General features: G+C 37.6%; 1 protein-coding gene and 1 non-coding gene across 4 annotated transcripts in view; one reads left to right on the forward strand and one right to left on the reverse strand.

Annotated features, from left to right (window-relative positions):
- The window catches only part of NUP153 (nucleoporin 153), an 81402-nt gene that overhangs the window by 62867 nt on the left and 6356 nt on the right, over positions 1-12179 (forward strand). For all 3 annotated transcript variants that reach the window (XM_069493009.1, XM_069493010.1, XM_069493007.1), the window contains 3 exons: positions 2908-3792; positions 7095-7451; positions 8149-8421. In XM_069493009.1, coding sequence (XP_069349110.1) covers positions 2908-3792; positions 7095-7451; positions 8149-8421 — 1515 coding nt within the window. The remainder of the gene's footprint in view (positions 1-2907; positions 3793-7094; positions 7452-8148; positions 8422-12179) is intronic.
- LOC138399191 (U6 spliceosomal RNA) lies at positions 5436-5542 on the reverse strand. The gene has a single exon (XR_011236091.1). It is a non-coding gene; the product is annotated as a U6 spliceosomal RNA (small nuclear RNA).

Consider the following 12179-nt stretch of genomic DNA (forward strand, 5'->3'; position numbering starts at 1 on the left):
GGTCTTGCTCTTGCTCAGGCTGGTCTTGGAACTTCTGAGCTCAAACAATCCACCCGCCTCAGCCTCCCAGAGTGCTAGGATTACAGGTGTGAGCCACCACGCCTGGCCCTGTATGAATCATTTTAATTCCTTACACGTTTCAGTCAAAATGTTGGTAAAAGCTGGGAAAGAGAAGAGATTTTAGATCTGAAGGACCTGTCAGGGAGGGGTGAGAAAGATTTTAATCTGTAAGAAAGTGAGTCTACAAGGTAGAAATGTGTGGGGATTAAAAAAGAATACCAAACTTTATCTACTTCATAATTTGCCTTGGACTCTATTAGCTTTCAGACTTTTTTGACTGCAAACCAAAAGTCAGAAATAAGCCTTTTATATTGTGAACCATCACACGCACAGTTTATTTGTCTACATGATCGAAATAAAAGTTTTACAAACTAATACTTAGCTCTGATGTGTGTGAGATACCCTGGTATTTTCTATTTTATTTCATTTTAAAAGAAAAATAACTGGTTGCTGTAGCCCACTAAATTAATTGAGTGACAAATGGGATACAACTGGCAGTTTGGAAAACATTGCATTCATGTGTTTTAGAAGGTGCTGCTTTCCCGTCCATTTTATCTCATTCTGTAGCTGTTAACTCATGGTCCCTTTCTAATACTGTTCTCTATCTGCAGTACAGTGATCACCATACTTTTAAATCTGTCCAGTAGAGCCCTTTGAGGCAGAGGTGATAACTTGTTAATTCTTGTCTTTGGCACCTTTAATTTTAGCTTTCTGTCTAATATCATTTAATGTATTTTAGACCATGTGGATAGCCACATCTTTCTGAGATTGCGATGTAATTTTTCAACTAAGCCTCTCAGGGAAAGAACGTGGAGTGGTGGGTAATCATTAAAGGGGGAAATCTCAGGATGGGCTTGTAAATCTTGGTTATCATTTGTCTATTTACTTATGGGTAAGTAGATTAATGCATAAGTATCTTACCACCTTTAAATGATTCTTGTTTTGAGCTGATCAGTAAGCACTTCATTTTACTAGTTTCTTCAGCTGCAGAGAAACAGGAAACCAAGAGTTTGATATTGTCAGTATAATACTGTTTAACTTTATAAATTTTGCTTCCACTCATGTAATTCTTGTTTTTTGATGCTAAATTATTTTTAAATGCTTGAGTTAATAATACATTTATTCACAAGGTTTAAAAATCAAGAACAAGATTCACAGTGAAAAGTCTGTCTCTTGTCTGTATTCCAGCTTCCCCCCTCCAAACATAATAGCTATGGCTAATTCATTGTAAATCTTTTGGTGTTTTTGTTTTTTGAAACATAATCTTGCTTTGTTGCCCAGGCTGGAGTGCAGGGGCATGATCTTAGCTCACTGGAGCCTTGAACTCCTGGGGGTCAAGTGATCTCTTGCCTCAGCCTCCAAGTAGCTAGGACTGTAGGCGCACGCCACCACATCCGGCTAATTTTTTTAATTCTTTGTAGAGATGAGGTTTCGCTACATTGCCCAGGCTAGTCTCAAACTCCTGGCCTCAAGTGATCCTCTCGCCTTGGCCTCCCAAAGTGCTGGGATGACAGGCATGAACCACCACACCCAGCCTCTTGTAAATCTTTCAGTTTCTTTATGCCCATCCTAATAAAACACTCTTTATTCTGTGTATTCTTATTTCCTTTTGCCCTATTAGAAAAGATTGTATACTACACTCCCTTTCTGCCCTCTTGATTTTATCATGTATTATCTTGGGGATAATGTTCTTCTTTCTCATTTACAGTTGCCTGAATTGTATATGGCATTTTGCAGGCCTCTAAGTTTATCTTTAAATCAAAGTCCCAGGCCGGGCGCGGTGGCTCACACCTGTAATCCTAGCACTCTGGGAGGCCAAGGTGGGCGGATCGTTTGAGCTCAGGAGTTCGAGACCAGCCTGAGCAAGAGCGAGACCCCATCTCTACTAAAAAAAATAGAAAGAAATTATATGGACAGCTAGAAATATATATAGAAAAAAATTAGCTGGGCATGGTGGTGCATGCCTGTAGTCCCAGCTACTCGGGAGGCTGAGACAGGAGGATCCCTTGAGCTCAGGAGTTTGAGGTTGCTGTGAGCGAGGCTGACTCCACGGCACTCACTCTAGCCTGGGCAACAGAGTGAGACTGTCTCAAAAAAAAAAAAAAAAAAACAAAGTCCCAGCTGTAGAATTGCTGAGTCAGAGGGCATGTGTGTTTGTAATTTTTGAAAAAATTAACAAATTTCCCCCCTATAAGTTTTGTGCTAATTTACATGTCCACCTGCAATGTATAATGCCTGTTATTTCCAGTTTTATCACCGGTGCAAACTTTTTTTTGAGACAGAGTTTCACTCTCTTGCCCGAGCTAGAGTGCCGTGGCGTGAGTCTAGCTCACAGCAACCTCAAACTCCTGGGCTCAAGCAGTCCTCCTGCCTCAGCCTCCCGAGTAGCTGAGACTACAGGCATGTGCCACCATGCCTGGCTAATTTTTTTTTATATATATTTTTAGTTGTCCATATAATTTCTGCCTATTTTTAGTAGAGACGGGGGTCTCGCTCTTGCTCAAGCTGGTCTCAAACTCCTGAGCTCAAAACAATCCACCCGCCTCGGCCTCTCAGAGTGCTAGGATTACAGGCGTGAGCTACCGGCCTGTACAAACTTTATCAGACTTTTTTGATCTTTGCCAGTCAATAAATGAAAAGTGGCATGTCGGTATAGTGGTAAGGATTGAGATATAATTCTCATATTGTATGTTCAACACATGGTTCATGTTTATTGCCATTGGTAATACTCTTCAAAGTAAGCTTTTTCAAAGTTATTACTATGTCACTTTGGCTTTCAAGGTTTACATTTTATTTGAGAGGGTGAGTATATTAATTCAGTGTCTGTGTGGTGTCATATTTTTGCAGGCTTTGGCACATCTTCCTCATTTTCAAACCCACCAGCTTCATCCTTCAAATTTGGTATCCCATCATCCTCTTCTGGGCCTTCTCAGACTTTAACAAACACTGGAAACTTCAAATTTGGAGATCAGGGAGGATTAAAAATAGGTGTGTCATCAGATTCTGGGTCTATAAACACCATGAGTGAAAGCTTTAAATTTTCTAAACCAGTAGGAGATTTTAAATTTGGTGTTTCATCTGATTCTAAACCTGAAGAAGTTAAAAAAGACAGTAAGAATGATAATAATTTTAAGTTTGGACTTTCTTCTGGTTTAAGCAACCCAGTTTCTTTAACTCCATTTCAATTTGGGGTGTCTAATCTTGGAAAGCAAGAAAAGAAAGAGGAGCTGCCTAAATCTTCATCTGCAAGCTTTAGCTTTGGTACAAGTGTTATTAACACCACCCCTGCTGCTACTAATACCACAGTGACCTCTGAGAACAAGAGCAGCTTCAGCTTTGGAACCATAGAAACCAAGAGTGTTTCAGTGCCTCCTTTCACATGTAAGACATCAGAAGCAAAAAAAGAAGAAATGCCTGCCACCAAAGGAGGGTTCGCTTTTGGCAATGTGGAACCTGCCTCTGTGCCATCTGCCTCAATGTTTGTTTTGAGAAGGACAGAAGAGAAACAGCAAGAGCCTGTCACCTCTACTTCTCTAGTTTTTGGGAATAAAGCTGACAACGAAGAGCCAAAGTGTCAACCAGTGTTTTCCTTTGGGAATTCAGAGCAAACCAAAGATGAGAGTTCTTCAAAGTCAACGTTTAGTTTTAGTATGGCAAAACCATCTGAGAAGGAATCTGAACAGCCAGCAAAGGCCACTTTTGCTTTTGGGTCTCAAACCAATACTACAGCTGGTAAGTATTAAAGTTTTTTTTACAAGGTATCTTTGATATCCCAACAAATGAAGCAAGCCAAGGAATGATTTACACCGTTGAACACAGAACATAATTGATAGAGTACAGAACTCTTTGGGAAGGTGGCCTAGGATTTTCAGTTTTAACTGCCCTAAACCCTTGTGATTCTGATGAAGTTATCTTCAGATCTAATTTTGAGAAATACAGATCTAATGGAAAACCTACAATAGTGCACAATTAGATATATCTTTCTCCCTTTTGTTTGGGCCTTTATAATCAGAATTGGCATATACTACCTGAGAAAATAGGGATTCTTAAGCTCATGAAGTATTTTCTAACTAATATAATTTTTATGTAGAGGCCTTTATGTACAAATAGTTAAAATACAAAGTCATGATCAGACATTTAAGAAACACAGACAACAAACATAATTAATCCCTGAGAAAACAGGTGATTTTGAAAGCTAAAATCCTAAAGAAAAAAACGAAGTAGCATCCTTACAAGCTAAAAAACATGGTTGGTGAAATAAAATTATTCTGTGTACTGAGTTGCAGGAAGAACATAGCTGAGAATCAGATTAATGAACTGGGAATTTCCCCAAACAGTGTAGAAATACAAAGAGATTGATCCAAGCTAGATCCACAAGTTCCTTTTGAATAGGAGTGCTTAGAAGATGAGAACAGTATGGAGGAATACCAAAGAAGTGACAGAAGAAAATTTCTTTCTTTCCTTTTTTTTTTTTTTTAATACCAAAAACAAAAACCCAGATTGAAGAAAATTTTCTAGATGTAAAGACATTGGTCTTAAAAATGGAATGATCCCCTCATTGACAAAGACCAGTGAAATTTTAGGACACCAAAGCCAAAACCCTGAATACAAATAGGTATCAGATTAGCATCAGACTTCTAATTTGCAACATCAAATGCAGTACAGTAGAGTGGTGCCTCCAAGTGAAAATGGTCTTGAACCTAGATTTCTATTACTAGCCAAATTTGTTAAACTTGAAGGCAAAATATAGTTGATTTCAGACATACAAAGGATCAAAAGTTGAATGCCTATGAACACTTTTGAATAATAAATTGGAAACACTCAAAATTAAAATTAATATAAGAAAAAGTATGGAATTTGACAAATAGCTGTGAGCATTTTTTGTCTATCAAATACTTACTTGGACATGTAAAACATCCTACAAAGAAAATCAAAACTAAAATTACCTCTCATTTGGAAAGGAACAAAATGAGATAGGATCTAATCAAATTTGATCATGAAATCACTAGACTGTGGTAGACCCTCTCAACCAACCTCACCTTAGCCAACTTGAAAGTGAGCCAGCCAGTAAGCTCCATTTTGTGTAAGTCATACTAATGCCTATAGCATACTATGACCAGCCCTGGCTTGTGTGTAGTAATGGAACCGAAAAATTACTAGAATAGTGGGGGAAAAAACTGTTCAGCTAGGTGGCTGGATTTAGGATCACCATATAAAAATCAAAAGCTTTCCTTCAAATCAGCAGTAAAATGGCATATCTCATTTGTATTGTCTAACATTTTTAATTTTTTCTTTTTTAAAAAATTTTATTTCAAAATATTAAGGGAGTCCAAATGTTTTGTTACATGGATAGCTTTTTTAAATTTTTATTTTTTTAAAATATTGGATGCTTCACCAATTTGCATGTCATCCTTTCGCAGGGGCCATGCTAATCTTCTCTGTATCGTTCCAATTTTAATATACGTGCTGCTGAAGTGAGCACTACATGGATAGCTTTTGTAATGCTTGAGTTAGGACTGTAAGTGTGCCCATCACTTGAATAGTGTTCATTATTCCCTTCTGTTTGATTTCCAATGACTTTTATTTTCCTCTGTACACATGTGTGCCCATCGTTTAGTTCTAATAACATTTTTAATTTGCATTTTATAACAACAACAGAACTTGTAACATGCTGAATAATTAAAAGACATAAAAGACATACTTGTTTCTGGGTGAGAGATCTCCCGTCCCTCCCCATAATTTAAGTTCTTAGAGCAATTGTTGTGGAGCTTGACAAGCTAAAGTGATTCTAAAATTCACATGGGACTGCAAACTAGTACAATCTCTGTGGAAAATAATATGGAGATACCTCACCGCCATTTGATCCAGCAATCCCATTACTGGGCCTGTACCCAAAGGAAAAAAAGACATCTGTTCTAGAATGTTTATAGCAGCATAATTCACAATTGTAAAAATGTAGAAACAACCCAGGTTGCCCATCAGTACATGAGTGGATTAATAAAATGTGGTATGTGTATACCATGGAGTACTGCTCAGCCATAAAAAACAATGGTGATCTAGCACCTCTTGTATTATCCTGGGTAGAGCTGGAGCCCATTCATTCTACTAAGTGAAGTATCACAAGAATGGAAAAACAAGCACCACATGTACTCACCATCAAATTGGTGTTAACTGATCAACACATATGTGCACATATAGTAGTAACATTCATCAGGTGTGGGCAGGTAGGAGTGGGGTGGAGGGTATGGGTATTTTCACACCTAATGTGTGTGGTGCACACGGTCTGGGGGATGGACACGCTTGAAGCTCTGACTCGGGTAAGGCAAAGATAATATATGTAACCTAAACATTTGTACCCCTGTAATATGCTGAAATTAAAATAAATAAATTAATTAAATAAATTTCACATGGAATGAAAAATACGCAAGAAATTTTGGGGAGAAGGGCAGGTACACAGGCAGGTTTGCCCTACTACTAATATTAAACTATACTATAAGTTACAGTAAGTAAAACAATCTAGTGACAATAACAGTAGAGGAAACAAATGTATGTGTATTTGGGAATTTAGTGTACCATAAAGGTAGCACTGCAGATTAGTCACAAAAGTGTACTACATGCTTTGGAGAAAATTGGCTATCCATTTAGACATGTTGAAGTTATGATTCTGCTACATATTATAACAAGTTATAAAATCAATATATAGATACAGATATATAAAAGTATAGCTATCTTCCACTTTCTGAACTTGGTATTCAGACAGTATCTCGTTAAATTTAGATTTAAGAGATAAATTTGGATTTTTATTTTTATTAACCTGAATGGTTCAATAGAGGAAATCTGTAAGTTGTAAAAGAAAAGATGGATATATTTGGCTTTGTCAAAATTTAGTATTAATAACAGATGTCTGTTCAATGAATAAATCTATATAAAAAAGTTAATATTCTTTTTTCTAATGAATTGATTGTAGGGTAGGAAAAAGAGCTTTTTGAGACAATTTGTTCTTAAGGATCTGTTTCTTAATTTCTGTCTTACAGATCAAGGTGCAGCAAAGCCAGGTTTTAGTTTCTTGAACAATAATGCCTCCAGTTCAAGTACACCAGCCACTTCTGCTGGCGGTGGCATATTTGGTAGTTCCACCTCTTCCTCCAATCCACCTGTGGCTGCCTTTGTGTTTGGACAGGCCAGCAATCCTGTGAGCAGCTCTGCCTTTGGTAACTCTGCTGAAGCCAGTACATCTCAGTCTTTGCTATTTTCTCAAGATAGCAAACCAGCAACCACATCCAGCACAGGTACAGCTGTCACCCCATTTGTCTTTGGTCCAGGAGCCAGCAGTAATAATACTGCAACCGCTGGTTTCAGTTTTGGAGCTACAACCACATCTAGCTCTGCAGGTACATTTCTTTTTTTATAAAAGAAAATATATATATATATATATATATATATGTATATATGTGTTGTAATGAAATGGGCTTTAATTATAAGTGTGTCAGTTTTTAGTAAATAATATAGCAGGTTGTCACAAAACTACATGAATGCCTTTAGGTCATCTATATACCAGGGAGGTTGTAATTATTCATTATGTGGAATAATGTATGTTTTGTGTTCACGTTTAATATATTTAACTCTTGAAAACAATTTTTCTCATCTTAGAAAGTGTAATATTTCTTTTTTTTAAGTTTTTGAAATATTAAGTTGTAAGTAACCAGACATTGGAAGTTGTTTTATTAGATATCCGTCTTTATTATACAGTATATACAGGTACACAATATGAGGCAGTTTCTGTACAGATTAAATTTTTGGTGGGAGATTATCTTAGATATATCCCTCTACCAAAAATTGTTGGCTGTGGAGGTGGGGAGTGGTTTGTTAATTGAAGTTTTTGTTTATATGAATTCTATATGTTTCACTAAATATGGTAGAGAGAGTTATATTTTTAATCATTATTTAAGACTTACCTTGATGGAATTTGATTAGTAAGGTAAGTGTGTGAAAAGAAGCTTGAAATTTGTTTGCGGGCTTACAGAAATTTCCTGAGGATAATCTCACTTTAGCCACTGTGGTGATTTAAGCATTTCCTTCGGCCTCCAGGATCCTCCTTTGTATTTGGAACTGGACCTTCAGCACCATCTGCCAGTCCAGCATTTGGTGCTAACCAGACCCCAACATTTGGACAGAGTCAAGGTGCCAGCCAGTCTAATCCCCCAGGCTTTGGATCTATATCATCTTCAACAGCATTATTTTCTGCTGGTTCTCAGCCTGCACCACCTACTTTTGGGACAGTGTCAAGCAGTAGCCAGCCCCCTGTGTTTGGCCAACAACCTAATCAGTCTGCATTTGGCTCTGGGACAGCTCCTAATTCCAGTAAGTGTGTACAGTGATGTAGTTTGTCTCTGTACTTAGGTTTTGTGTGTCTTAAAAATATTTTCTTTGAACTTTGAAACCATGTACATGTCTATTTTGTCTTACTGTCTCTTGTACTTGGCAGAATAGAGAGGTATATGTTTAATTTACCTGTACACAATATTCCCAAGTTTCACACAATTGTAACTTTTTTTTTTTTTTGAGACAGAATCTCACTCTGTTGCCCGGGCTAGAGTGAGTGCCGTGGCATCAGCTTAGCTCACAACAACCTCAAACTCCTGGGCTCAAGCGATCCTTCTGCCTCAGCCTCCCTAGTAGCTGGGACTACAGGCGTGCGCCACCATGCCCGGCTAATCTAATTTTTTCTATATATATTTTTAGCTGTCCATATAATTTCTTTCTATTTTTAGTAGAGACGGGGTCTTGCTCTTGCTCAAGCTGGTCTCGAACTCCTGAGCTCAAACAGTCCTCCCACCTTGGCCTCCCAGAGTGCTAGAATTACAGGCGTGAGCCACCGCGCCCGACCAAATCATAACTTTTTAAAGATATTAAAGTATATTTTAAAGTGTTTCTTACTTACACTTTGACTTAGGTGTAGCATTCACTCATTCTCATTTCTCCTCAACTCTGAATTTTGAGGCTATCAAAGCTAGATTTGAACTGTATTTTCTGATTTTATGAATGGATTAACTTCAAGAAGTTATACCCCAGTTCCAATACTCTCTCCTTGGATAGTCCCTCAGAGTTGTCCCATGATACTTTCTATTTAATAATGATATTGGCCTTTGCACTTGCATGTATAAACAAAAGTTTCCATGACTTTTTAAATATGACTAATCATAATATATTAAAATGTTGTATTTCCTCAAAATTGTACTATTTGATATTTTTCTAATTATGAAATATAACCTAGCGTGGAAAAGGACATAAATCATAAATGAACAGCGTAATGTTGAAGCAAATGCTTGTACCAACCACCTGGCAGGCCCTCTCTTTTGATCACATTCCTCTCTTTTTTCTTCCACTCCAATGATGACCACTGCCTTGTCTTTTATGGTAATCACCCTCTTGATTTTTCTTTTTTTTTTTTTTTTTGTTGAGACAGAGTCTCACTTTGTTGCCCAGGCTAGAGTGAGTGCCGTGGCGTCAGCTTAGCTCACAGCAACCTCAGACTCCTCGGCTTAAGCGATCCTACTGCCTCAGCCTCCCGAGTAGCTGGGACTACAGGCATGCGCCACTATGCCCGGCTAATTTTTTCTATATAGATTTTTAGTTGTCCATATAATGTCGTTCTATTTTTAGTAGAGACGGGGTCTCGCTCAGGCTGGTCTCGAACTCCTGACCTTGAGCGATCCACCCGCCTCGGCCTCCCAGAGTGCTAGGATTACAGGCGTGAGCCACCGCGCCCGGCCTCACCCTCTTGATTTTATTTAAAGTTTATTGACGTATGCATCTCTAGAAAATATAATTTTCCCTGATTTTTATCTCTGTAAATGGAATCTTACTGTATATAATCTTTTGATCCTTGTCTCTTTCACTCTGTTAGGTTTATAAGGTTCATCCATGTTATTGCATATAGCTTGTTTATTGTCATTGCTGTAGAGTAAATCATCGTATGAATATACCACAACTTATCTGTTTACTTTTAATGGATATTTGAGTTAATTTTAGCTATTAGGAAATGCTGCTCTGCACATTCTTACGTATGTACCTTGGAGCACATTTGCATGTTTTTCTAGTGTATATACCCTGGAGTGGGATTGCCAAATTAAAAGGATTGTATATCTTTTACTTTAGAAGATAATAAAACTTTTCCTTATGGATTGTGTCAGTTTACAGCCTACCACCATTGTATGAGAGTTCTCATATTTGGATTCTGTTTTATTGCTTGCTTGCTTTTGTTTTTGTGAATTCTTTTTAACATTTTTTGGGTCAGTTTTTGGTTTGGTTGCTTGGCTTTTGCTTGGGTTTGTAAGAGTTCTTTATGTATTCTGGATATTGGTGCTTTGTCAGTTAATATAGGAAGCAAAATGTCTCTGTTTTATGATACATATTAACCATCTGAATCAGAATTCTTGTCTGCCCCGCCCCGCACCCCTCCCCCCCCCAATACTGAATGGGAACATTTTAGATTTTTTTCACACAGGTACCATTTCCCTCTATCTCCCTAATGTAGAGACACTGTATGGTTAGATCAGTATTCTCATTATGCAGGTACTGGTTATTGCTGAGCCATATGGTATATACTATGACTTTCTTTCCTACACAGAATTTGTTTCTCTGACATCAATGATTCCCTCTCTTTGTTAACATTTTCTCTATACCCGTCGCTGGTTAAAATCTTAACTCCCGTTTTATCATTCCTGTAAGTCTCTATTCAGAATTTTCAAACACATTAACTGTTTTTCAGTGTCTGAATGATTGATTTTTTCCTTAAAGAAGAATACTTTTATCCAACCACAGATTAAAACATGCCACTTTATGTAAAGAACATAAAGAACAATCAGTTGTATAAACTTAAAAAAAAAAAAGTCAACTTTCAGAAATGTTCTTTCCAGTTAAAGAATTGAGAAAAATCTAAAAAGGCATCAGAAATTATAGTCACACTGTTGCTGAAACTTGGGAAAACTGCATTTCAGAGTTGTGGTCCTCAGTTCTTCTATAACAAGATGGAATATGTTAGAAAGTTCTAGGCTCCAGGCCGGGCGCGGTGGCTCACGCCTGTAATCCTAGCACTCTGGGAGGCCGAGGTGGGCGGATCGTTTGAGCTCAGGAGTTCGAGACCAGCCTGAGCAAGAGCGAGACCCCATCTCTACTAAAAGTAGAAAGAAATTATATGGACAGCTAAAAATATATATAGAAAAAATTAGCCGGGCATAGTGGCGCATGCCTGTAGTCCCAGCTACTCGGGAGGCTGAGACAGGAGGATCGCTTGAGCTCAGGAGTTTGAGGTTGCTGTGAGCTAGGCAGACGCCACGGCACTCACTCTAGCCTGGGCAACAAAGTGAGACTCTGTCTCAAAAAAATAAATAAATAAATAAATAAAAGAAAGTTCTAGGCTCTGGTGTAGCAGCATAACTATCAAAAAAGACCATACTTCAACGAAAGTCATTCCCACAGAAAACACAAAGCATTCATTTTACTAGGCATAGAAGCATACTTTTAGTAATAATCAAAAAGCATTTTTGATAAAGATTAAAACTTAACATTTTTAATTGATACATAATATTTGTATATATTTGTGGAGTGCATGTGATATTTTGTTAGGTGAATACAGTGTGTAATGATCGAATCAGAGTATTTAGGCTATCTCTCACCTCAAACATTTATCATTTCTTTGTGTTGGGAACATTTCAGATCTTCTAGCTATTTTTAAATATACATTGTTAACTATAGTCACTCTATTGTGCACTAGAACTTATTCCTTCTATCTTGGTGCCCAATAACCAACCTCTGTTCACCCTTCCACCACCTCCCCTACACATACCCTTTCCAGCCTCTGACAATCATCATTCTATTCTTTACCTCCCTGAGATAAACGGTTTTTTTTGTTTGTTTGTTTAAAAAAAGCTCCCACGTGTGTGAGAACATGCAATATTTGTCTTTCTGTGCTTGGCTTATTTCACTTATCATAATGACCTCTAGTTCAAACTATATTGCTGAATACAACAGGATTTTATGGTTTTTTTTTTTGTTTTTTTTTTTTTTTTTTGAGACAGAGTCTCACTCTGTTGCCCAGGCTAGAGTGAGTGCCGTGG

Source organism: Eulemur rufifrons, chromosome 18 (genome assembly GCF_041146395.1).
Source record: "Eulemur rufifrons isolate Redbay chromosome 18, OSU_ERuf_1, whole genome shotgun sequence".
NCBI lineage: Eukaryota > Metazoa > Chordata > Mammalia > Primates > Lemuridae > Eulemur > Eulemur rufifrons.